The sequence below is a fragment of the Balearica regulorum genome, chromosome Z (genome assembly GCF_011004875.1).
Source record: "Balearica regulorum gibbericeps isolate bBalReg1 chromosome Z, bBalReg1.pri, whole genome shotgun sequence".
NCBI lineage: Eukaryota > Metazoa > Chordata > Aves > Gruiformes > Gruidae > Balearica > Balearica regulorum.
In genome coordinates this window covers 8,096,878-8,123,330 of record NC_046220.1, presented here as the reverse complement: position 1 = coordinate 8,123,330, position 26,453 = coordinate 8,096,878, and the positions used below count along the sequence as shown (strand labels likewise).

General features: G+C 41.2%; 1 protein-coding gene across 4 annotated transcripts in view; it reads left to right on the top strand.

The window, feature by feature from the left end:
* The first annotated feature begins 5,013 nt into the window (after nucleotides 1-5,013).
* The window catches only part of RASGRF2 (Ras protein specific guanine nucleotide releasing factor 2), a 133,662-nt gene continuing 112,222 nt past the window's right edge, over nucleotides 5,014-26,453 (top strand). For 2 of the 4 annotated variants that reach the window (XM_075740232.1, XM_075740231.1), the window contains exon 1: nucleotides 5,283-5,683. In XM_075740232.1, the coding sequence (XP_075596347.1) occupies nucleotides 5,399-5,683 (285 nt within the window). In that variant the 5' untranslated portion in view covers nucleotides 5,283-5,398. Of the gene's footprint in view, nucleotides 5,143-5,266; nucleotides 5,684-26,453 lie in introns of those variants that run through there. The other 2 variants (XM_075740233.1, XM_075740230.1) reach the window with 2 other exon arrangements.

The window sequence follows — 26,453 nt, the reverse complement described above, 5'->3', positions numbered from 1 at the left end:
TCTCCTCTTCCTCTCCCACATTACTGCCTACCAGCCTCCTCAATCTGCTCTCTTTGGTCTCTTTTGTTCCTATTTCAGAGCCCCTCTCTTACCCCCAGGATCTCTGCGGGTGATTTCCACCTCTTAACCAACCAGCTGGTTTTCCAGCCTTACCCAGCAGCCACAACTCTCATGCTCTGTTGCTCCCAACTTTATCTTCTCCATGACTCTCTCTCCATCCCCACCTCCCAGTAACTCCTTCCTCTGTTCCTCACTGTTAGGATCCTCATGCTGTCTTCTCCAATTCCCTGGCCATTCTTAGCCCTCACTTACTCACACTGGCTTCCTCTGTTCTTTACCTACTGTGCTCATCATTATCATCAATCTGCCAACCAGGATGAATTCTTTCACTACCCACTTGCTTTTGCCTCCTGCCTAAATAGTGCTATTTCTTCAATTTAATTGAGTCCCTCGATTCCAGCTTTTATCTTTTTTTTTTATTTTTGCTGCTTTTGATTTTCTCCAGCCTGACTGTGAGACATGTTGTGCTGTACATTTTTTTCCCATTTTTTTCAATTGTCCTTTGTATTTTTCCATGCTGTCCCTGACCACAGGCAAGAACTCCCCAACGACCTCTACAGACACACCAAACTGTTTCTTTCAAAAGTTTCTCTAAAACCTTCTTTTGCTATTCTTCTCCCAAAATCTCAGCAACAAATATGCTGCTTGTGCACTGAGGATGCTGCCTATCACTACAGGCAGTGCATTTACTACTCCTTGTACTTCTCCTTTTGACTGACTCCAGCAATTTAATCTTATGCTTAGACTAAGTTTTCTTGTGTTTATGCAGCACTTAGCACAAAGACGCTAAAGCATTAAACCATGATGATAATATCCTTACCTGTATGATAGGTAAATGATTTGCAGTTATCTGCTTTCTACTGAAATCCCCCACTGAAATAAGTGGTCCCTTCACTATCCTTCGGTACGGCAGTAAAAACCCTTTCCTCAGAGCTTTCAAATCATGTCAATCAGCATATATGGAGCTGCAAAATAGCCAGACAGCACTTGTGTATGTTGTAACGAGATGTCTCTGCTACACGCAGAACTTCCATGATCTTTTTTTTTTCTTAAAATGAGAGCGAATGCTCCCTTGTGAAGACATGCAAGTGGCATGAGAGGCAATACTCACCCTTTGCCTAGAGCTGCTGTGAAATTATCCTCACTGCCGTGTTGTGGAAGACTTGGGAGGGATCCCCTGGGATTACCGAAGGAGGGAATCTCATGAACACTTGTTCCACCACCTTTATCACAGGACCGAGGGGTATGTGTAGTCATATCTCTTCCACAAAAAGGCTGACTCCAACATTTGCTTCCAGTAGCTAAAAAAATAAATAACCACAAGGAATTAATTACTGTGACCTGGTATACACAATGATTTAAAATTAGTTATATAAGACAATTCCCCCCAAAAATGTATAGATAAAATAGGAAAAATAAATCTTCTTAAATGGCATCAAAAGCTAGATTAAGCAAGCACAAAATTGTTGTCATTTAAAAGCAGAATGATAAAAGCTAAATGACATTTCCATACACATGAAAATATCCCATTATTTTCAAGATATTCAGGAGTTACTATATCAGTGATGTATAATATAATGTGGTTTTGAAAATTTTCCTGCTTTATCAGATAACTAATTCTTAGGTAAATATTTTAAATAATTTTCAAATAGCCAAATCGTGCGCTGTGCCTTGAAGAGTAAAGCATTCTGTCAGCAAAACTGTGTAAGTAAAATTACAAAGATATTCAGTTCTACTTTTCAGACAATATATAAGGTATATATTATATATATTATAATACACATATATTATATATAAGGTATATTCTAATATAATATAGGTATACTCTTAGTGAAACCTAGTTTCTTTCCCGTAAGATATTATAGCAGCTGTTCAAGAGCTTTACAAAATGATTTTGTATTCGATATATTACCTTGACATGAAAAGGTAAATAATGATTTACTATCCCAATTTAGTGACAAATAAGCATTCCAAATGTATAACAACATAGAGCAAATGCAAACAAACCCCGATATAAAAATGATAGCATAACAACACTTTTCCATTGCTTTAATCAGTATTTTATTACCATTACATTAATAGTATTTTTTCCGAGGTGTTTTTAGTAATAAGGCCTAAATTTTACATACTTTCTGAAATAGATTTTCCTGTCACCTGTCACTCAGAGGACAGACAACTCACTGACTTGCCCCCCAAGCTCTCACGATCACTTCTGGGTATCGGAATCAACAATTGCGCTGTCATACGGCACTATGTATTTAGCTATTTATGACAGCTTTGAACAACATGCAATGAATTAGCTCCCAATGGAAATTTCAAGGTAAATGTAGGCTAAATTAATTCAATTATCTATCTCAGCTAATATGTGACCACAACTTTCCACCATTGTTTTACAGAAAGCTCTTTGGGGCTTATAATGACAGAACACTCGGGAATGTGATTTTATAAATTAATCCTCTGGAATGAAAATACACAAAAAGGAAGGGTTAGTTAAGGAAGACATAAAGTAAAATAGTGTGCTTATTTCTATGTTCTTTTCTTCAGAGCCCTGTGGAATAAATTACATCAACAGATTCCTTTACATCTGTTTGCACATATAACTCAATCATGTTCATACATATGAATTTGGCCTAGAATTACTTTTTTTAAAAACCACAAACAGCCCCTTCTTTATTGTTGGTAATAAAGAATTTTTTTTAAAAATTGTATTTACTTACATATGTTTAGATGTATTAGATAGTATAGAGATACATATATTTATGGTATATATTTAAAGCAATAAAAATTAGGTTCTGCTTTTACAAGAACGCTCAAGTAATAACCAAAATATCATTGAGAGAACTAAATCATACTTGGAAGAACAAAGCACAGGAATTCATGACAAACTGATCGTTATACAATCAGCGTTCACTGTTGTGAACAGGAACATTAGATACCTTGTAATTCCTATGGATTTCTGTGCAATGCCATATTCAACATTTTCAGCTTAGGAAAAATGCCTGCGTGTTGAGGAGAAAATGATGTAGTAAAAGGAAGCCCTCTCTTTGTTTATTTTTTAGTTAAAATTTAACTCCTGTCATTTATTTTTACTGTATGTCTCAGGTATCGTGGTAGAAGGGATGGTACGTAATCAGTTCTGATTTCTGCAAAAGCTTTATTAATGAACAAATTACATGATTTGGGACAAAAACTTCCAACCTTACCTTTGCAAAGATGGGTTCTTATTATAGCATTTGGTCTTGATATACGATGTGCTTGTTTTGGAAAGCACTAACTATTCACTTAGTGTCAAGGATGTGAAAACTCTTTTGAGTTGCAGCCTGCTTCTTTCCCTTAGTTTTACTGCCTTTGCCATTTACTTACATCAAGAGACATGATATCCCATGAAATTTCACACACTGAATTAATACTGACTTGGATAGCACTAGCTGAGTGAAACTGAATTAAAGATGCATCATAAGAGGCAAGAAAGAACTCAGTCATTGAGATGCATGAATATAAGTAATTTCACACATGCAATCATCCAAATGATCTCCATTCACTGTCCAAAACCTGGACTTCCCTGGACATTATGTGTTAAGCTCAAATTGCATAATGTGAAGACACAAGGGAAACTAGTCAGTTCCAGCAGGATTTGTACATCTGTTTGTTTCTTCTAATACAAAGTTGTCTGCTCACAGAATGAGAGCCTTAAAACCCCACATGGGTCCACAGTTCCTGTAAATAACATTCAAAATCATCATTGCTGACAGAGATCACACAGGCAGTATTTCTAACTCATTCTGTGCGTTATACAGCATGCCGTGTATTATTATTTTCACATTTTTGTTTGGACAGTCAGTAAGAGACTCAGTTTTCTTTCTTACTCATAAGACTCAGTAAAGCAAAAGAGACAGAAAGCTACATATGCAAAGTACTTTTTTTAAATGAAAGAGTTTCAAATGCCTTTTAATGGAAGAACCATTAAAGAAAGTTTAAATGATTTGGTAAATTAGAGGTGCAGGGTCCTCTAATTGCTAGAAATTTCCATATCGCTTATGTTTTATGTAAAACAATTCTTGATACCAGCTCCTTTGCCAGGAGCCATTATTCTTTATAATTAACATCTGCTCATACCTCGTTCCGCTGTCCTGATTGCCGAAACAAAACCGTAGCTGCTGCTAGCCTTACTAAACTCGGTGTAAAAATAAAACCCGAGTAACTTCTCTCTCCAAGCACAGCACCCACAGATTTTCTTTCCGGGAGTTGATGAGCCACCCTCTTCTCTCAGCTGTCCCCGCACACTCATCCTCCCGCATCCCCGGGAGCTGGAGGCTGTGCTGGCCGCGATGCTGTGTGGTGCAGCCACGGCTGCATTAAGCGGCGGTAGCGCGAGTTGGGATCTATAAATTATCCCTGCGTGCAGCAAGGCAGCGCTGACACACGGCAGGCTTTTCTGCGGTGCTTGCCGGGTTATTGGTGCACGACACGGATGCCCAGGACGGTGCGGGGATGTAGTTCCCCAGAGTGAGACCTCCTGCAACGTTCACCTCCCCCTCCTTGCCTTTAATAAATGTGAATATCGGGTTAAAAGTAACGGGTTTCTGGTATTTCACTTGGGTTTCACTTCTTTTGCTTTAATATGCCACGCAGCCTGAAAACGAAGTTACCCGACTCTCGCAGCCGCGCTCACCCAGCCCTGCTGCTTTCCAAGATTTTCACTCAAAGAATCGAAAACGCGAAAACTACCTGGAAATCAACCACAAGCCCCAAACCACCCAGCGGCTCTAGCCTCGTCCCGTACAACCCAAGCGCATCGCTGCCAGCAGGTGCCCCATCCCCCCATCCCCCCCCCCCCCCCACACCCCCCCGCGGTGACCCTCCCCCGTCCCCCCGTCCCCCCCCCCCCGTCGGGTAGGGGGCGGCCCCACCGCCAAGTGGAGGGAGGGACCAAGGCGCTGCGGCGGCGACTTTACTCTTTAAATTGCTCTCCAAAGCGGATTACGGCTGATCCCTCCACGTCACGCCGGAGTTGCCCGGGGGGCAGCTCGCCGCCGCCGCCCGCTCTCCTCCCGCGGGGCGTCGGGGAGGCAGCACAGGGAGGCGAGTGGAGGACGGGAGGGAGAGGACGGGGGGGGGGGGGGATGCCGCGGCGGGTTTAGCAGCAGCCGCCCCCGGGGGACGGGCGGAGCTCGGGGTGGGAGGCGGGTGCCGCCCGTCGGTGCGTGCCGGCGCCCATGAAGCGCTGCCGCGGCGCGGCACAAGCGGTGGCGGTGCGCTGAGCGCCCGCGGAGGGTGCTGTACGCTGGGCGGGCTCTGGGCTCCCCGGCGGGTGGGCGGCCGCAAGCTGCTGGCCACCATGCAGAAAAGCGTGAGGTACAACGAGGGGCATGCCCTGTACTTGGCGCTGCTAGCCCGCAGGGAAGGCACCAAGCGGGGCCACCTAAGCAAGAAGACGGCTGAGACCAACCGCTGGCACGAGAAGTGGTTCGCCCTCTACCAAAACGTGCTCTTCTACTTCGAGGGCGAGCAAAGCTCCCGGCCCGCCGGCATGTACATGCTGGAGGGTTGTAACTGCGAGAGGGTGCCGGCTCCCAAGGGCTGCACAGCCAGCAGCGCCAAGGACGCTGCGCTGGACAAGCAGGTACCGCCGCGCCGCGGGCAGCCCGACGGCCGCTCCGCTCCCCTCGGGCGGCGGGGGGAGCGCCCGCCTCGGGCTGGGCTGCGGGGCGGAGGGATGGAGGCAGGAGCGGGGAGGAGGACAGGCAGGGAGGGCCCTGGCGCAGCGCTCCCGCGGTGCGAGGGGAGAGCGAGGCGCTGCCGGAGCCCCGGCCGTCGGGGCGTTCGGGCCGTCTCCCCTCGCATCCCTCCGGGAGAGTGATGGTGACTGTCCCCAGGAGGCACAGTGCAGCTCCCGGAGTGCTCGAAGAGCAGCAGCCGCTCAGGAAGTGGCAAGGCCAGTGACTGTCCCATCCCATCTAATAACTCTTCTTCTTTTTTTTTTTTTTCCCAGTGTCTGCACGCCTGATTTCAGTAGGGTGCCCAGAGAGTACTGTCTCACAAACTAGGTCTTAGTTGTCTTGATGCCAACACTTTTGTGATACAGCTGCACATTTCCAACCAAACTCTGCAAATGGAGGGTGCGGGGGGCCAAAGTACCACAACAGCACAGGGGGACTCTAAGGAGTCCCTGAGCCAGTCGCTGGGCAGCTGTGGGGCTTCTGCCTCTCTCAGCAATGCTGTGAGGGGTAACGGGCCCTCAGCTCTTCCTTGGGAACCGCTCAGAGAGCTGGACCAGTGACTGGGCAGCGAGGGTGGTGAGTGTGTGCCCCGATTTACAGCCTGTGCCATTCAGCAGAAGTCAGCGGGTTCTTTGCTGGGCAGGTGTTGTGAAGCTGATTGTGCTTGCGATAGAAATGGTGGCACAATGCTTGAGGCAGATCTTGCATGGCTTTCATCGGGTGAAGAACTTTGGTGGGATCCAGTCGTGTGAGGGGTGACAGTTGATAACGTGTGAACTGCCAAAATCCCCCCCCCCCCCCCGAGAAAGCTGATCAGTTTGACATGCACGTGTCAAACAAACGAGTGGTTAAATACTATCTGTGTATTACATAACCGTGAAGAAAAGGACACTGTAGTTGTTCAGCGTAGATGGAGATTGGGCATCTTAACCACATCCCTCCTATATCTCCATGTAAATTCTTGATTTTATTTGCTGCCTGCTTGAAATTTGTTTGAATCTGCATTTGGGGTGGGCTAGTGCCCTTCTCCCTGAATAGGAGAAACCAAACAGGTATCAAACTGGTTTAGAAAAGTTTGGGTAACTGTAAGGAGGGTGATTTTGAGCTGACTGCAGGCATTTCCTGCTGATTGTGAGAAAGGGACACAGACCTAAGTCAGCTTCTGAAAACCAACACATCTGCGTGCTGCGCTGCACTAGCATGATAACTTTGCAGGGAGAGCTCAGAACTTTGCCTTATGTTTGTGCTTTTTTGCCCATTTAGAACAAACACTTGCTGAAGTAGCCTCTGAGGTGGGTACATAGTTAATCAAGTTAACTTTGGGAAGTTGGGATGGTTGTGGTTATGTCGTGTTCGTCCATCACATTCTTGCTCATTGCTTTGAGGCATGTTTTTATAGGCATTGATAAATGAAATGCTGGAGGATTCCCTAGATGAAATTAAACATGAATATTTCTCTGTCTGCTTTACATTGGCTTAGTACACTTGTTTATTGGTAGTGTTGTTAAACTATGGCTTGACTAAGAGAACTGTGTGAAAACAATGCCTTTCCATATCTGTTCTGCAGGAATCTTAAGTTGTGCTTTTATAGTGATGAATGTTTGAGTTGTTTGTAATTACATTTAGTGGTGCAGAGACAAAATAATTACAGGGGATGAAGCTGAATTTTGCTTTGCTTTAAACATCAATATGTTCATGCTTTTAACAGCAGCAGACTGCTATTAAAGAGGCCAGTTATTTTTTCATGGGATCCTAGTTTGAATTTTCAGGGAAGACCATCAGAGAAGATCTTTTTCCAATTCACCTTTCGCTTGATGCAGAATAAAACTTTTGAGTGTTAGTAATTCTTACAGATGTTTACTCATTAACGTGCACCTTTGTTTGTATATTCATATAGAGACAAACCCTTGCTAAGGTGTACAGGAAGCTCCCTCAGCAACTAAAACTGATCAATCACAGGAAAAAAGAAATATCTGAAAATTAAACAGTCCTTTTTATTCAGAAAATGTGCTCATATTCTTACAGGTGTAAATTAATAAACTGTTAACCTTCAGTTTATTAACAGAGGAAGACAAAGTTATTTTAATTAGATGATAATGAAAACTCAATGTTGCACATGTTAACTACTGGCAGTGTAAAAATACTGCCTATATTTAATTTGCTTTGATTTAACCACAGAAATGTGTTAATGGAATGGAAAAAAAAAAAAGCAGCTCTATGCCAGTTTTTGAAGAATCAGATTTCTCTTCTCCAAAATAGAGAAAAGAAAAAAATAATCTCTTTTAGTTTGGGTTTTATTTACCTAGGTAATTTAGACATTAGAGTGATATGTGCTATAGAATTACACAGATGAGAGAGAGAGAGAGAGAGAGAGAAAGAAGAATTAATCACACAAGAGAGCTTCATCAGCATCCTTTGAGTGGATATTGGAAAACACAATGCATTTTCTTTAAGTTATGTAACTGAAGATTATGCAAAATGCATGCAGAACAAATAGATTTTGTTTTTCTTAGTTTGCAGATCCGTTTAATTTTAGTTTGAGTTGCTTAAGGATTGCTTGTCACATCATATGCCAGGTAAGAACTGTTCTGAGAAGTTGCCAGAGTTCAGCGGGGAGAGTGCCGGAGCCGTACTTCCCTGTACAAGAGACTGCATTTCAGTCAACAGATGTGTTTAGGTTTGGGTATGTAGCTCCCAACAATCCCAGCAGCTTAATGATTTCACATTTAACCACTACTGGTCCTGTTACGCCCTTCCAGCAGTGCATCATGAGCAGACATTAAAGTATTACAGGGGCTGTACCATCATTTTGTGGAAGATGCCAAATGCCTTCATAAGATTTGCTATAATATTAAAGTATTAAGAGCTTAAAAAAAATGCAAGGACAGAGTGTATGCTTTTTTGGGGGGGGGGGGGGGGTTGCCTTTTCCATTAAGATATTAGTATATTTTTGCCTTCAGAAGGGTATTTGCTTCAAAGCAGATTCTTTTAAAAGTTTCTTTCTTAATATTAACAAACTGCATAATGCATGAATCAGTTGATATTCTGGGAATATGGGATCAAATCGAGTATGTTGCAGATATTAAGTGATTTGTAGAGGGAGTTTTTATTTGTAAAGTGTTTTGATCTCCCTCAGATTTTAGAAGAGGTTTTGTAAATGCCAAACAGGTGTAGCTCTCCGCTCTGATTTATTGAAAGAACAACAATGTGGAAGAAGCTGAGTTTCAAACCAGCAAATTAGGACATGAAAATACTACAGGTGAACAGCTAAAATTCTGGTATTGGTTACACTGCTTTTTCCCACAAAAAACATTGGCTGTAAACAAATGCAGCTGCCAACAAGTCTTCCACTGTGACAATGACAGACTTAATGAGAATGAATTTCAGCTTTTGTTTCAGAAACTCTGGAAAGAGAACTGCTTTGTCTCTGCGAGCGGCTAGTCTCTTTCAAAAGTAAAATAAAATGCCTAAAAATTATGATTCCTGCAGTGTTTCATAGGAAGCTGGCACTTGTTACCCAGCAAGTTCACAGATTTTTTTTTTTAAAAGACTATTGGAACCATGTGAATAGAGGAATGTAAATATTATTATTGTCTGCATTGGGAGGAGGCCCAAATGTTTAATTTCTTTTGTAACTGTGGATTGAATACGTGGAAATGTTCTGATATAGTTATTAATAATTGTCTTAGTGTATTTAAGCTTGTAAATGTTACACGATTTGACCAGATACTATTCTTTGTATCTTGCCTGCAATAATCTTCCTCCCACTTAGCAAAATTAAATGCAGTATTAAGTCCATGTCCCTGCAGATTAACAGAATCCAATTATTTGAATTTTTTCAGCTTACTGTAGCTCTGTATTTATTTTATAAAGGACATAGTGGTTTTGCAGTGTTTGAAATCTCTCTATTTTACATACATTCCTTGAAGTGATAAGGCAGGCATATGCCACCAACAGCTTTTGCTGTACCTCTCTGTTAATTCAGTGTATATAAAACCTAGCAACAGCTCTTACAGGTCATTTTTTCTGAAGATACAATGAATTAAAAGTTCGTATCTTCAGTTTTATTGGGCACACACTCCACACTCCTTCTGCCCCCCCGTGTGTTGTTAAGCATCCTTTGTCTGTTAGATGTAGTAGATAGCTGACTAGTGGTGCTATCTTTTTGGCAAGATAGCTTCCCACCTTCAGGTATAATATTGTCCGTAAATCTTACTGCTTGCATGTGGGCAAGTAACCGGAATGTTCCAGTGCAAAGGTCCACTGGAGATGCCCATGTTTTAGAAGTTTCCTGCAACATTTCAAAAATAATAGATGATTTTGTCTTCTCAGTACATAAGAAGAAGAAAAATTGATGGGTTTTTTTTCCCCTCTAAACTTTTTTTTTTTTGATGGACTACCTTCAACAGAAGGAGTTAATTAAAAAAGGTGGCCAGTGGGAAAGTTGTAAGATTTTAGCGCTATTGGGATTAGTGTTTCTGTAAGACCCTCTCAGAATAGAGTCCTTGAATGGTTCTTCCGTGAAGACAACTTTGGGGTAACTAGCTCTTGTTTACTTTCCCAGGTAATGCCTGTCCCCCCCTCCACTGTTCAGTCACTGTCGTGAGACGATACAGTTTGTGAACACATTCATGGAATACATTGGTTGAAGCTGTTTTGAGATGCATTTAAGGAGTAACTGCAAAACGAGTTGCTGACGTTGCGCTTAAGGCAAGCTGCATCAAAGTGGTTGCCTCTGGCTCTTCATGCAGAACTGTAAAGTGAATTTACAGTGTGCTTTCTGGCCTAAGGCAACAGGTGGTAAATAAATAGAAACCCTTGTGATCTCTCCAAGGACTGAACTTTGCTATTTGATAAATGTTTTGTGTTTACCTGCTTGCTTAGTAATGAGCACATTTTGGGGATAAAAAGAAGAACAGAAAATCTCATGGCCATATTTATTGCTGTTTTGCCAAAATTTAAGCATTTCGTTTTAACCTGTGAAAATGTATGTTTTTACTGTAGTGTTATGAAAAGGCCTGTTTGTAACTATGCAGAAGTGGGCAATCTACCCAGCTGAGAAGTGAGTTACAGGTATAATGAGTTTATTTTTTAAATGCCATCCCCTTGAAAAGTTAGTTAAATTCACATAGACGTATCTTGGAGAATATTGATGCCAATGAATAGTTTAATATTAAGCCTTTGGCTCCCTTGATCCATGTGAAGTGACTTTGGTTGTTTTCTGTTCTTGAGTGTCTCTAGGCTCGAGGGTAAAAGGCAATAAAAGACACTGCCTGAATATCTTAGACTAAAGAGTAATTAAAAGAACATTAGGAGTGATGGTCATGAGACCAGATTTTGGTGAGAAAGTATTATTGAAGAGAAACCACGGGGTGAAATCCTTAACATTTCTCTGCGAGGTATCGTAAGAGCCTGAAATATTACAGTATGCTTTAACAGAAGTGCATACTCTTTAATTAAGTTATTGGAAAAATAATTAGATCCCAGGCAAGTGACATTTGGCAAAGGCTTATTTGTGGAGTTACTGGGAAATCCTTTTAGCTAACAGGTGAAATGTCAGCAAGTGAAAGACTGGAAGCTGGTTAGAACTAAATTAAAAATGCATCCCAAAGTGTAAAGACCAAAAATGTGACACAAACACTTACCATGTAAGAATAATGTGTTTCACCTTCTCAGCCTTAGGCATCACGTGAAGGCTGTGCAAAGTGACCAGAACCTATGTACAGCAGTGTAGCTCACACCGATAATGTGAACACTCAAATTACATTTAAAATAAAGTATAATAACAGTTTAACATGAATTTCATTTCATTCTTCACCAGTCTTACAGCCAATGCTACTACTTTTTTCATTTTGTCTCCTTTGCTGGCAGAGTTGCATTGATTGATTTGATCTGTTTAGTTCCTCAAATGTAGGAGGAAATTTGTAGAAAACAAAAAACTCTGAGCACAAAAAAAAGCAAGTCAGTCCCTAATCTACTGAATAATTTATCTTAATTTGCCTTTATTTAACTTTTTAAAATAGATTTGGATTTTTTTCTTCTTCATCATCATCTAAGCAGACCAGTAAGTCACGTACCCTGTTTTCTGGTCGCATGCTACCCATATTAATTTCTCACCAGACAGAGCTGCTTCTATTTCCATAGTAATATGGCAGCATTATAACAGTCTTTATGCATTTATATATTATGTATTACAATGTAATCATTAGTAATATAACACCATTTTTTTATTTTGATCCACTTGCTGAGGATTTTCCATCCTAAGAATCTGCATGTACAACAAAAGCTGTCATGGTTGCTCAATTTGGCCATATACATTAAAATTACCAGTCTTGTTTTTTCCATTTGCAATATGTCTGCATTACTGAGTAGTTCGTGCAAAGAGGGAAGGGACAGGGCACGATTTGGTGCAGCCTGTTGTGGTTCCTGGCGTGTATGTCCATATTGCATCTTGAGCAACAACGCCATCCAACCCAGTTGGTAGCGCATAGTGCATATGTAGACAGCTGATTGCTGCCGGGCCCTCTGCCCGCATTGCAAGTGAGGCAATCTAGGTAGCGTCCCATGGTGCAACTTCCATGTCTAGTGGAGCAGATTCACACCAAAAAGAACCCCTTCAGCGCAGTAAATCATTAACATAGACTTCATGTAGCTGGTGAAGGTAGCGAGGTCTGAAAATATCAATTCCCCGCTTTTGGCCATTCTTAGTGACAGATTTTTGCTGCTAGCAGTAGCACACTTCTCTAGATCCACTGCTTCAAAGCAAGTTTGGTACCACGGCTGCTGCGGAGTCTGAGGCAACACGAACCCATTTTTCAGTGTGAATGTTCTAAGCTTTCTCACTCTGTGCTTCCTGAAGTGATGATGGACTGGCCAAATTTAGGTACTCTTTCATAGATCTGCCGGTAGGGGGGGTGTATATTTTGTCTGGATTGAAAACAATGTCAGTGTTTGTTCCCTGATTGTTGACCAGCCACAGTAATTCAGAAAGACGGTGTTATCTGCCTGTCATATACTTGAAGGAAAATGAGATTCCACATAGTACCTCTTTTTGGGTTTTTTTCTGTCTACCAGCCTTTACTGATGCTGAAGATTGATTGAGGGAGAGTTTTTTTTAACACTATGCCTCTGCACTACATGTCTAGGAACATATGCTTACAATCTAGCTTCCAATGTTTTTTTGACTTACCAATCCCATAAGGTTTTCTGTTTGAGGTACAGAATCAGTATACACAGAAGCAGAGGCTTCCCCAATTCAACTGAGCCATTTCAATATCTCTATTGTATTTTCCATGAGCTCAGAACTTTTATTAAGAAGTGCATAATAAAGTGCCAATTCTGAACTGAGGTATACTGTTATAAGTGATTCTACTGTTTTACAGTGGAAGCATTTTATTGTGGCAGATCTAATCAATTCCACTACTTCTTTTGAAAAAACGGATTGTGTTTTAAGAGTTAAATGCTCTAACTATTGAAAAGGATCAGAGATTATATTCTCTGCTTTCCTCTCATGGCATTGTGGAACAGCCACTTTTGTCCATTTTTTTGCCTTTTGTGTTTTTGACAGTGGTATAGTGGCTGAGTAATAGAAATTATATGCTGCTTAATTGTTCTGCAGATTTGACCTAATGTAGTTCAAGATCCTAAATTACTGTGAAATTGCCATTGCACTACACTGTGTCCTTTGCAATCTTTTGAACTCAGCAAGCTCATTATATTGCTTTTTAAAAATTATTAAGCCTCTATTTAGCATTCTTTGAATAAATTATAAACTCTCTAAATGTCTGTACAATTGCAGCAGTGGAGTGTAGGGTAGGATGCCTGATGTTGTCTACCTTGACTTCAGCAAGGATTCTGACACCATCTCTTATAACATCCTCATTAGCAAGCTTGGGAAGTATGAGTTGGATGAGTGGACAGTGAGGTGGGTTGAGAACTGGCTGAATGGCAGAGCCCAGAGGGTTGTGATAAGTGGCACAGAGTCTAGTTGGAGGCCTGTAACTAGTGGTGTGCCCCAAGGGACAGTGCTTGGTCTGGTCTTATTCAACATACCCATCAATGATCTCGACGAGGGGACAGAGTGTACCCTCAGCAAATTTGCTGACGATACTAAACTGGCAAGAGTGGCCGACACACCAGAAGGCTGCACTGCCATTCAGTGAGATCTGGACAGACTAGAGAGTTGAGCAAAGAGAAACCAAATGAAACTCAATAAGGGCAAGTGTAGGGTCCTGCACCTAGAGAAGAACAGCCCCAGGCACCAGTACGGGTTAGGGGCTGACCTGCTGGGAAGCAGCGCTGTGGAGAAGGGCCTGGGAGTCCTGGTGGACAACAAGCTCTCCATGAGCCATTAGTGTGCCCTCGTGGCTGAGAAGGCCAGTGGTACCTGGGGTGTATTAAGAAGAGTGTGGCCAGCAGGTCAAGGGAGGTTATCATCCCACTCTACTCTGCCCTGGTGAGGCCACATCTGGAATATTGTGTCCACCTCTGTGCTCCCCAGTTCAAGAAAGACAGGGAACTACTGGAGAGAGGCCAGTGGAGGGCTACAAAGATGATGAGGGGACTGGAGTATCTCTCTTATGAGGAAAGGCTGAGAGAGCTGGGTCTGGTTAACCAGGAGAAGAGAAGACTGAGAGGGGATCTTATCAATGCTTATAAATATCTAAAGGGTGGACATCTAGAGGAAGGGGCCAGATTCTTTTCAGTGGTGCCTGGTGACAGGACAAGGGACAATAGACACAAAACTGGAACACAGAAAGTTCCACCTGAACAGGAGGAAAAACTTCACTTTGAGGGTGACCAAGCACTGGAACAGGCTGCCCAGAGAAGTTGTGGAGTCTTCTTCTCTGGAGATACTCAAAACCCTCCCAGACGTGATCCTGTGCAACCTGCTCTAGGTGATCCTGCTCTAGCAGGGAGGTTAGACTAGATAATCTCCAGAGATCCCTTCCAACTCCTACCAATCTGTGAATCTTTGAATTGATGCTGCTCATGCAACAAAGGTAGAAGTGATCTCTGTGAAAGTAGTGGTTAAAACAAATAGAAGTGTCATTTAAATACCAAAGACTGATAGTTTTTCAGATCAGGTGTCTGAACTGAGTTGCATCTGAAACTGCTGGTTTTTGTGTTGACCATATTTGCAGTAATTCCTTCTTACCTCACTGGCTGTTGTGAAAATAAATGCATTAATGCTAAGGAAGCATCTGAATGATGGAATAAGTGTCATAGGACATCATATAAGTTTCTGAACTCTGCTGGTTAGTGTGCCATAGATAAAGCAGGGAGACATGCATTCGAGAATCAAGATAAAGCAAAACATGAAATCATGTCTCACTTGTATGTGGTAACTGAACTAGGATCTCCTGGAAGAAGAATCATGTAATAAAGGACTGTAGTCACTATGCATGGCACTAAATTAACAATGCACAAGGCAGCCTTAAATGATTGCTTCTTCTAACCTTTGTGTACATGACTTTGTAATCTAATGCCAAAAACAGAAATAAAAAAGTATACCAAAAACCAAAAAACAACATGAAATTGAGGTACAAATACATGTAACAAAATGAAGCTTTTTGACCCGTGTGATTATGTTATGGAAACACTCAGAGACAATTCATTTTGCTGCAGATTTGTTGTTGTAGTGGGTGTAAGCTTATAGGCCCTACACTAGGGTTTTTCTCATATTTTTGCTGCCTGCTGCAGATGGAAGTTTCGTAAGTGCATTACTTGGTGGCCTGAGGGAAAGCCTAGGTCGCTGGTGTCCAGTATTATACGGTCCAAAATGTGCAACGACCTGAGAGAGCTCCGTCATCAGCAGTGTGAAAATTGCTGCAGACCTTCAGAGAAGTCATGTCTGCGCCATGTATACTAGTACTAAAATGCTTTAGAGAGAGATACTCTTCCCTGAATGCTGTGCTACACTCTTGTAGCTTAGCAGCAGATAACTTGGCTGTGTGCCAGCAAAGTGAAGGAAGTATAGGCAAGCACTCAGATCTACTTGACAATTTAGAGTAATGCCAAGTGGTTCCATGTGAAATAAATAAATGGAGAAATTTACCTTCCATAGAAGGGGTGGCGGCGGGGGGGGGGAACAAGTATCTTCCCAGCTCTGATTTTAAAATAGCTTTTAGAATCACAGAATGGTTTGGGTTGGAAGGAACCTTAAAAATCATCTAGTTCCAACTGCCTGCCATGGGCTGGGACACCCTCCACTAGCCCAGGTTGCCCAAAGCCCCATCCAACCTGGCCTTGAACACTGCCAGGGATGGGGCAGCCACAACCTCTCTGGGCAATCTCTTCCAGTCTCTCACCAGCCTCACAGTGAAGAATTTTTTCGTAATATCTAGTCTAAATCTACCCTCATTTAGTTTAAAGCCATTATCCTTTGGTCCTATCACTCCATGCCCTTGTAAACAGTCCCCCTCCAGCTTTCCTTTAGGCCCCTTTAGGTACTGGAAGGCTGCTCTAAGGTCTCCCCAGAGTCTTCTCTTCTCCAGGCTGAACAAGCCCAACTCTCTCAGCCTGTCCTCATAGGAGAGACGCTCCAGCCCTCTGATCAGCTTCGTGGCCTCCTCTGGACTCGCTCCAACAGCTCCATGTCTCTCCTGTACTGGGGCCCCCACAGCTGGACGCAGTACTGCAGGTGGCGTCTTTTGAGAGCAGAGTAGAGGGGCAGAATCCCCTCCCTCGACCTGCTGGTCACGCTGCTTTTGATGCAGCCCAGGACCTGGTTGGCTTTCTGGGCTGCAAGTGCACACTGCCAGCTCATGTTGAGCTTCTCATCCAGCAGCACCTCCAAGTGCTTCTCAGGGCTGCTCTCAATCCATTCTTTGCCCAGCCTGTAGTTGTGCTTGGGATCACCCCAACCCATGTTCCTGAAGTTCATTGACTTTCTGCAAATACTACTTTGATTTTTTATTTTATTTTTACTTTTTTGAAGACAGTTTAATGTGCATGTGTGTTATGTGTGTTCATAGGCTGGGTGGTACAGAGTAGAAGGATGGTAATTTGGGTTATATATGTCCTGGGTGTGTTTGCTTCCTGAGCCCCTCACTCCCTTTGGCCTCCTGGTGAATCAGTTTCTTGACTGCCTTACTTCTGCAGTAGTAAAACAGGCCTAATAGTGCTTCCCATATGCTAGCATATGGGTAACACCATCTGCATGGGGATATTTGTTTATCCTTGCAGTATTTTAGGGTGTTCATCTGCGACTTAATGGGTGAACGCAGAAGTGGTTACTGAGTCATAACGTATCATGTGCATGTTTCTGCACACAGGAAAAGCATGTGGTCAGACCTGAGAAATGCCTAATCCTGCAGCTGGGATATTACTCTTGTAATTCATGACTTTATATCCCTCTGCCACTGAGATCTGTTGCGTACACCTTGCAGATTTGTCCCTCCACGCAAAATGCTCTCAGTAGTCCTGTTGACCTCAGTTGTACAACCTCTTGTTTCAGGCATTTTGGTTTTGATGCACTTCACTGAAATTGGAGTGAGTTTCTCATATTTTTTTTTTGTGAATAAGGTATTTGTAATTATAGCAGGTCCTCTTAATACTGCTTGTGCTAGCAGGGTGTTTGTCATGACCTATGATTTTCATAATCACTGAAATTCACTGCTAGGCTAATAGTGTATGGTTGTACACACATTTTACTTCATCTTTCCAGTGTCCTCCTCTCTGAGTCTTAACTTTCAGTGTTTGCTTTGCCTTTTGTAAATTTCAGACTGCTTGGTTTTGTTTTTGTGGTCTAGTTTCTGCCCCACAAATATTAATGAAGTGCTTCTGAATTGCCTCGTGTGTGCAGTGCTGGGAATGCTGTATGAGTTTCCTTAGTCTCTGTGCTTGTTTCATTCCGATCATGCTAGAAAGCGCCTCAGCATGCTAGCAAGAGGGAACACGTGAACAAAACCAAGTACCTGTGTAAGACTTACTTCATCACTTGCGTCCTTTCTCATGGCTTCTCAAATGCATTATGTCCTACTTGTGCAACTGCTTCAGTAGCTTCCAGGGCAACAGCTTTTATTTCTTGGTCTGCTGAGAGATCCTGACTTTCTACTGTTGTTTTCAAGATGGGTGGAGAAGTGTAAGCAACCAAGTCTCCTTAATCTGACAGTGGTGCAGTGCACAGGAGGATACTTTAAAAATCAAGATTTAATGTACTTTACTCAGCTTCCATGCAACAAGCTTGGAAGAAAGTACTGTGGTGTAAGCCCCAAAGAGCTGTTGCAGACAGTGCACCGCAAGGTGTGGATTATACCTGAGAGAGTACAGCTGTAATATTTGTAATCTCCCTGGGAGTCCTTGAGTGTTCACCTTCATGTATCTCCTCACCTCTCATGCTCGCAGGATGGTTTCCCATAGCAGACACCCTTGTGACCACAGTCCACTTTGTGATGCAGCCCCTTTCTTTCTTAACTCTTGGCTGCTTGGTCTTGTTATTGACAGACTTCCATACCTTTCCTTTTCTGGGTCAGGTACTATATGTCTAGGGTGTAGGAAATGCGTAAGATGTCAGGTGGAGACCTAATGAATTGCCTGCATGACAAGTGTAAGAGTAAATGTTGGGTCAGCTTTAAATGACCTGTAGAAGAAGCTGAATGTCCAAAAGGAGCTCTGATTCAGATTTTTGTCTCTAATGTTGCTTTTTGACCTCTGAGGTGGAGTGTGAGATTTGTTAACTGAGAACAGAATAACATGCAGGATCCCAGGCATCTCATCTTTTTGAATAGTGTTTTTTCATCTTTCAATATGTTTAGGTATTTGGACTTTGCCTTCTTACTATAATGTCTACATTTGACAGTAAAAATAGCAGGTTTTTTTCTATAAATTACTCCAGTTCAATTTAAAAATTCAGGGTATTCTAAATTCTTGAGCGACTCAGGGACACAAGACCCATTGACTTTGAATCCATCCATAGTCTTTAATAATGTTTTATATCCTATCTAATGGTATCAAAACTTTTTGCTTGAGTGAACCTCATACTGCAGGCTTGAAGATTTGAAGTCTGTAGAATGGTCATTGTGACTGGGAGAAGTTCCTAAAGACTGGAAGATAGCAGGTATCACTTGTATCTTCAAGAAGGGCAAAAAGAAAGATCCAGGGAAGTACAGTCCAGTCAGTCTCACCATAATCCCTGGGAAGGTGATGAAGAAAATCCTGGAAAGCATTTCCACAGACATGAGTGCCAGAAGGTGATTGGGAGTGGTTAGCATGGATTTACAAAGGGGAATTCATGCTTGACCAACCTGACAGCCTTCCACAATGAGATGATTGACTTGGTGGACAAGGGGAGAGTCGTGGAGGTTGTTTACCTTGACTTTAGTAAAGTCTTTGATGCTGTCTCCCTTAACATCATCATTGTAGACAGCTGACAAAGTATAGGTTAGAGAAGTGGACAGTGATGTGGATTGAGAACTGACTGAACGACCAGGCCCAGAGGACAAGTAAAAGATGATGTCGAACCTTCACCCAGGACATTCAGTTCTAAGAGAGAACTATTGGCTCAAATAGTAGGAATTTTTTTGTAAGGGAAAACTGCAAGGCTTCCCACTTCACTTTCTTACATTTTCCGCTCTGCTTGTTGTCAGGAAGTAAAATCATGGGTGAAAAGAAATATATATGCCAGGACATTGTTTTAAGTTGCTGTACAGTGATCAGACTTACTTTTCTTTCTCTGGACGAAATTTAATATTGGCTCATCATCTTAGCTGGTGTGTTACTGAGAACGGTAATAAAAATCTGAATTCAAAATTTGTAAGAAAAGTAGAAAGATGAAAATCCTTTCTGGCTTTTTGTGTTTGTGATGTGCTTTTTTTTTCTTTGTGCATACATTAGTGCAGCATGTATGTGACGTGTATTTTCTAGTTCAGTTCTTTTCTGTTTTCTGGGGGAGTGAGAGAGGTTGTTTTCTTTTTAATCATTTCCCATCTGATTTAAATTTGAAGTAGTCATTCTGGTTTGGCAAACATTTAGATTGTAGCAGGAAAAAATTGTGCAACTAGAATAAACTTAACTTTAAACTTTTTGCGTTAATGAGCAGAATGTGATATAACTGTTGCTAACTAAAGCTGAAGCCTTTTTTCCTTCTCTTGAGGTACTTGGGATATATACATAATTCAGCATTTTTCTGCTTTTGTTTTCTTCTTGTGCTGAGCAGTAATAATATTTACAAAATACTTAGTTTTGATACCCTGGGAAATGTAACATAGCTTTCAATCTTTTTCAGGCTATATTTATTATAGAGACAGAAGGAAAGAGGGGAAAGTGTTTTTTAAGCTTTAATGTATTCAAGAAACTGCCCAAAGGGCTAGTGTTGGCTCTAGTGTGTATCACTCTGTTGCCCTTTTTCTTCCCAAGTTTCCTCTTGTGCTTTACTTGTCAGTAGTATTTATTCAGGTGTCTTTTTTTTTTTTTTTTTTTTTTTTAATCTTTACCCCTATGGGATATAGTTAAGGAATACCTATCAGGTAGTGAGGCTGCAGAATGTATAAAACTGGAACACCCCAAGCAAGGCAGGCATTGTAAGGGTGTATTCCTACTCCACTTACTTTTATAAAAGCACATGATTTTTACATCAAAAGAATAAAAATGTGTGTCTTTCCTTTACCATGTGTATATCTCATATAATTTCACTGGAGTGGATTATTTAAACTAAGTGACTTCAGAGTTTAGACTCTTCTAAATATATCAAGTGGGACCAGGTGTCTGATCTGCTTTAATACCATGTACCTTTTATTAGGGATTGATCAGCTGCCATTGCCATTTATGTTCCTGATGTTCTTTTTTGATTCAAGGCTATTTTTAAGTAACCCAGGTCAGGAAGGATATGAGTGGGGTGGAGTGCTGTGGGAAATCTGGACAATTAATGGAAAACATATTTGGAAGAGAGTTTTTGGTTGCTTCCAAAGAAGTATATGGAAATACAATTGATTCATTTGATTAAAAATGCTTACCTGAATCAGGCTGCCCCCCCTTATCCTCTTAAAAACCCCTGCTACAGCAAATTACTTAATTATCACTGAGCAATACTCCTATCAGTATCCAGTTTTGCATGTGTTGTGTATATAACCTGCAGCTTTGATTATGGGTTACTCATGTTGAGAGAGTGTCAGTGTATACTAATTTTTAGTTGGTATTTGGGATACCGGAATATATCAAATCTGCTTTAAACTGCAGCAGTTTTCCATGAACTGTTTTGAGAAAAGCACAAGGCTACTAAGGTAAAAATATGGAAAGTTTCAGCCTAGAATTGTTGGCACCCTCTCTTGTTTTTAACTTTGTGATTACAACGTGGCACAACAGAGTATGACATAACGTAGTTTCTTGGGTGTTTTTTTAAAATTAAGGACTTAAAAGGGAGCAACTAGTTTAGTGAGATACTTAAAACCCATTTTGTCACTAAGGATGGGCATATCTTTTTACAGGGTTTATGTTGAACAAAAACCGTCTGATAGCACAAGTTTTTATGGTTATAGCTGTCAGTAGACTATAAAACCTCTTTCTCTCAGAAGATCAAGACTGGCACTAAAAAGTCTCAAATCCTCTTCTCTTTCCTTGTCTGCCCCTTTTCCTCCATCAAGTAGCTGTACTGGAAATCTTTGATGTCTGACTGCCTTAATAAAGTCCTCTTTTACAGGCAAGAGTAACTGCAGGTTTTCATTAAGCAGATGACATTAGCAATTCCTAAAGCTATCTCCTCCAAGTAACTGAGAAAATATGCGGTATTGTAAACTGTTCTATGATTAATGGATTCACGTGTTGGTCAGAGCCTTGCTACCCCTGTGCTGCTTTGATGTTATCATTCTGTTGGGCCACCTGTGAGTTCATCCCTGTTCCTGGGCGGGGTGGGTGTGGGGACAACATTGTTTGTATATATGTCATAAAAAATATCCAAGTACCCTTAGCAAATAACCTCTTCCTGTGAGATGATAATAGCACATTTCTTTAGCTGGTTTGATGCATTTAAACCTGTAGCAGCCATTTGGGTAGGCAGAGAGCCTTAATCAATTTCAGTGCCCTCTGTTAAATACTCAGAGAAGCTAAATTAGAAGATACTGCTTGTACGTGGAGGAGCCAAAGCTGTATAACTGTAGGCGTCTTAGAGCTAGGCATGCTTAGCTTACCATACATAGACACAGGAAGGCACAGTAAGATACAGCAGACATTCCAGATTGGATTAAATGGAAGTGTTGGCACCTGTTAGCATTATAAACACAGAGTAGACAGAAAAAGTCCTTGTGATCAGTAAAACAAAATATGAAATATGGACGTAGAAGATGCACTTTTTTTGTTGTTGATGTTGTTACTGAAAACTGCTCTGAGGATGTCCTTAAGCTTAGCACTTGAAATACTTGTTTTAAAAACTTCTGCTGAATTAATTGTTCTTATGTACTAGTTAAGCAAAATCAGCTTAGTTTTTGGAAACACTTGCCGATATGCACTCTAAGTTGTTTCTGGAGCTGGAACATATTAGGTCTCTAGGTGAATTCAGCTGTTCAAAAAATATCTTATTTTGCATATTATTAAATCTAATATATTTATAATTATTAAATATTAAAATATTAATATTTGGAGCATGGCAGCAAACCTCAATGTTTTGAAAAATTCCCAAGTTATGTTTCCAAAGTATAGGTTTTCTTAACCCTCTCTCATCACCCCAAACTGTTGTCCACAAGCAGAGTCTGGTACCTGGTGTGCAATAAGCCAATCTTACGCACAGAGCTGAGATATTTATTTATTTCATGTTTGCACAAAGATGGGTGCTAGGTGGTAATTCCACAAAACTAGCACACTGCACAAAGAAACTTGACAATCGTCCAGATTTCAGCACCTTCTAGGGCAGGATGTTCCCTTTTTATCAGTCTTTTAGTTCCTCTTCTAGGATAGTTGTTGGCAAGGCATGCATTGTTTATACAAAGTAATTGGGCTTACACAATAAAGCTAATGATCAATGGTCCTCCTTAGAAGACCAGTGCACTATATTTTACCCTAAATTAAACAGTGTCACTGTAACCTAAGCATTAACTCAAACATAGGGTTTTACTGAGTCTACAGAACAGCTCCTTCTTGCAATCCTGATGTGTACTTCATGAAATTTACTTCATTAAAAGTATTTTATGAAGTTTTGCCTACATAACTCCTACCATCAGGGACCTCCAAATGTGGTAGTAATAATTCTTACTTATTGTACTTGGCACTCAACACACACAAAGAGGCTCAGCGGTTTTTAAATTAATATGTAACTTTTCTATCCCTAACACAGGTCATCTTTTAAAAATAACACTTGCACACCTTCTTTATGGTTAGCCACATTACTAGATTTTCCAGAACCAGTTGACAGCCAGCAAGAATAATATGATTGCTTTAAGTATATACTATCATGTAATGTATTAGAAAAAAAAAAGTTTTGAAAACTTGCATTAAAATTGGTTTCCTAGTCAAACACCTACACTCAGTTTTGGAAACTGATGTCTGGTGCCTTGCCTGAGATGTTCTGATCATTGCCGAACATTAGATAACTGGCAATTATGGTACTTTTACCTAGCTAAACATTTCACAATAAATAATAAACCTTTGAGGCCCGCCTTCTGATTTTCTGTGTCCCATTGATGTATCCTTGTCTTGATGTGGAGCAATGCTGCTGCCTTCTCTTAGTTTAGTGTGAACCCTTACTATTTTCTTGAGACCGTGTTGGTATCCAGGCCATTAAGGTACTTACCTAGAGTTTATTTGAGAGCCTTTTAGCACTGAGGGCTGCATATGGCTATAGACCTTTCATTTTAGAGTATTTTTTGTTGTGATAAACAAAAAAGATTGCCATGTTTTTGCAGTGATGTCATGTGGTGCAATTTGTTGTTACCAGATAATGTTTACATCTTGACTTCCTAGCGTGAAATATGGGTGAGGTCAAAAATACCAACAAAGCTATGCAACTTGGTTGTGTTTACATGGCTCAAAGCAAAACACCATGTTCTATGGACAAGGAGGTTTATCATTATGGTGCATAGAGTAACTTCTTAAAAATGCTTAGGAACTGAGAGCACTAGACAACTTCTGAAGAGTTGTCACACTTCCAAGTATCAACCCTGTGTTATAAATCAGGCTTAATTACATGCCATTCATAACTATTGCATAATTAATTTTACGGAATGCTAGCTTCATTCTTCTAACAGTAGCAAGAGTAGAGTATTGATTATGTCAACGTAAACTTGACCACCATAAATCAAAAGTTCATTGAGCTCAATCTCCACTCTCTCTTTGTTTTGACAGCTGATGGCTGGATAAGTGTATTATAGCAGGGCGCGTGTGATGCTTTCCACAAGTGCAGTCTTAGGCTCTAGCAACTTGCAGTCCTGATACCCTCAGCTGAAGTTCATACTTCTACAGTTAATAGCCATTTTTGAATGTTAATGCCTTTTTGAATCCCTACATACTTCTGAAGTCTCCAGTGGCTGTTGCAAGTAGTTTGAGGGCTCACTACACATTATCATAAAGAAATACCTTTTGATTTTTAATCAGCACCTTAATGTTCAGGGCTGATGAATCTCCTGTAGCTTCATGCTGCCGTGTCTGACCGGTACCAAGGCACACAGCCTCATGCAGCAGTGCACGCACAAAACCTGGGTGTTCAGTATGCGTAGACCAACACAGACAGAAGTGCTCAGCACTGATGTAAACATAAACAGCACCAATGGCCGCATCTTGTTTCCCATTCTGGCTGATGAAGTTAGAAGATGAAGGTCTGTTAGTGGGAAATTACGTGTCTTTACAGTATGGATTATTTTCTCTATAATTCTTTAAATATTGAAAGGCCACAGTAAGGTTTCCCCTGACCCTTCTCTTCCCAGGCTGAACAAGCCCAACTCAGCCTTTCTTCAAAGGAGAAGTGTACCATTTCTCTGATCATCTTTGTGGCCTCCTCTGGACTCTCTCCAACAGCTCCATGTCTCTCCTGTGCTGTGGACCCCAGAGCTGGACGCAGTACTGCAGGTGGGGTCTCACCAGAGCGGAGTAGAGGGGCAGGATCACCTCCCTCGACCTGCTGGTCACGCTGCTTTTGATGCAGCCCAGGACACGGTTGGCTTTCTGGGCTGCAAGCGCACGTTGGCTTATGTCCAACTCGTGTCACCCACGAGTTCCCCAAGTCCTTCTCCTCAGGGCTGCTCTCGATCCATTCATCCCCCAGTCTGTATTGATCTTGGGGATTGCCCAGACCCATGTGCAGGTCCTTGCACTTGGCCTTGTTGAACTGCATGAGGCTCACATGGTCCTGCTCCTCCAGCATGTCAGGGACCCTCTGGATGGCATCGCTTCCCCCCAGCGAATCAACCACACCACTCAGCTTGGTGGCATCAAGCCAGGATGTACCTAGCACTGAAAATGCAATTTGGCCACTTATATACATTATGGTGTAGAGCCATTTTCTGTTTTGCTCCCATGCTGTGCTCAGAATGTCTCTCTTGTCAGTACCAAGTCACAAACCTGAGGCTTTCTCGTACAGCCCCAAGGCCTGATCAGTGCATAGGCAGCTCAGGGCTTATTATCATGCTTGTAAAGTACAGATTGTCTTTCACTATGTATTTATTTTCCTATTTATTTACATTGAATTTCAGCTGCACTTTTAACACTTGATTGGTTGATACTGTAAAGCTTTCTTCTAGATATTCAGAGACAGTCATGTTCTATGCTACCTTGAATAATTTGGCAAGAAAACTTTGCTTTGGACATAAGATGCTATGTTTGTTTTATTTTTTTTTGTAGAGGAAAGGTGATTTAGAGGTTAAGAAAATATGTTGCAGTGCAGTTAGAATGTAGTTATTATTTTTACTATAGATTTAGCTATCACTAACATAACTTAGGAAACATCTACATTTCAGTCACATTTATGACTGACATTCAGCATATCAAACTGGTCTTAAAGTAATTCTAGTTCAGGTAGCGGTCTAGTCATAAAATTACTGTATTTTGCATGACTAACTGGGCATTCATTCAGTGCTGATATATGCTTATTTACTTTTGTTAGAGATGGCTATTCTGAGCATTTTCTATTTTTTAAAGTATAAAACAAAATTTGGCAGAAGTCCACTGAAAATTTCTTGAACCACAAAATGAAAATCTCACTGCTAAATGGAAAAGCTGCTAGCATGTAGTTTTCTGTGTGTTTTTAAGTAAAAGAAAGGTTAAATGCATCTTATGCACACACAGAAAAATGTATTTACTTTAACAATTAATGTCACCTTTTGCTATGAACCTGTTTTGTATGTTTAAGTCATGGTGTGGGAAAAGAATTGTTTGTAAAATTGACATTTCAATTTTATGCAATGCCTCTGATTCACATAATTGACTGGAAAAATCTTTTGTGTGTGATTGCAGTTCTAACAGTCCCATGTGTGCAAATAAACACTGAAGTGGTGGTGATCCTGTGTCAAAAATAGTTCATTAGCTTCAGTGCTAAGTCTTAAAAGTAATCATTACTAGTCTGACAAATGATATAACATAGTTTTAGTAACATGAGCCCAAAGCCTCAGGTCATCATTCATGTGTATGTAAACACATGAGCAGTAAAGTGCTTTTTTTGGGGGGAATAGAGAGGAACCTGGGTAATTTGGACCTATGCTAGCTGAAAGTATAAGACAGTTAAGTAGCCTCGTCCTTTTGCTGCTGTTGTTTAAA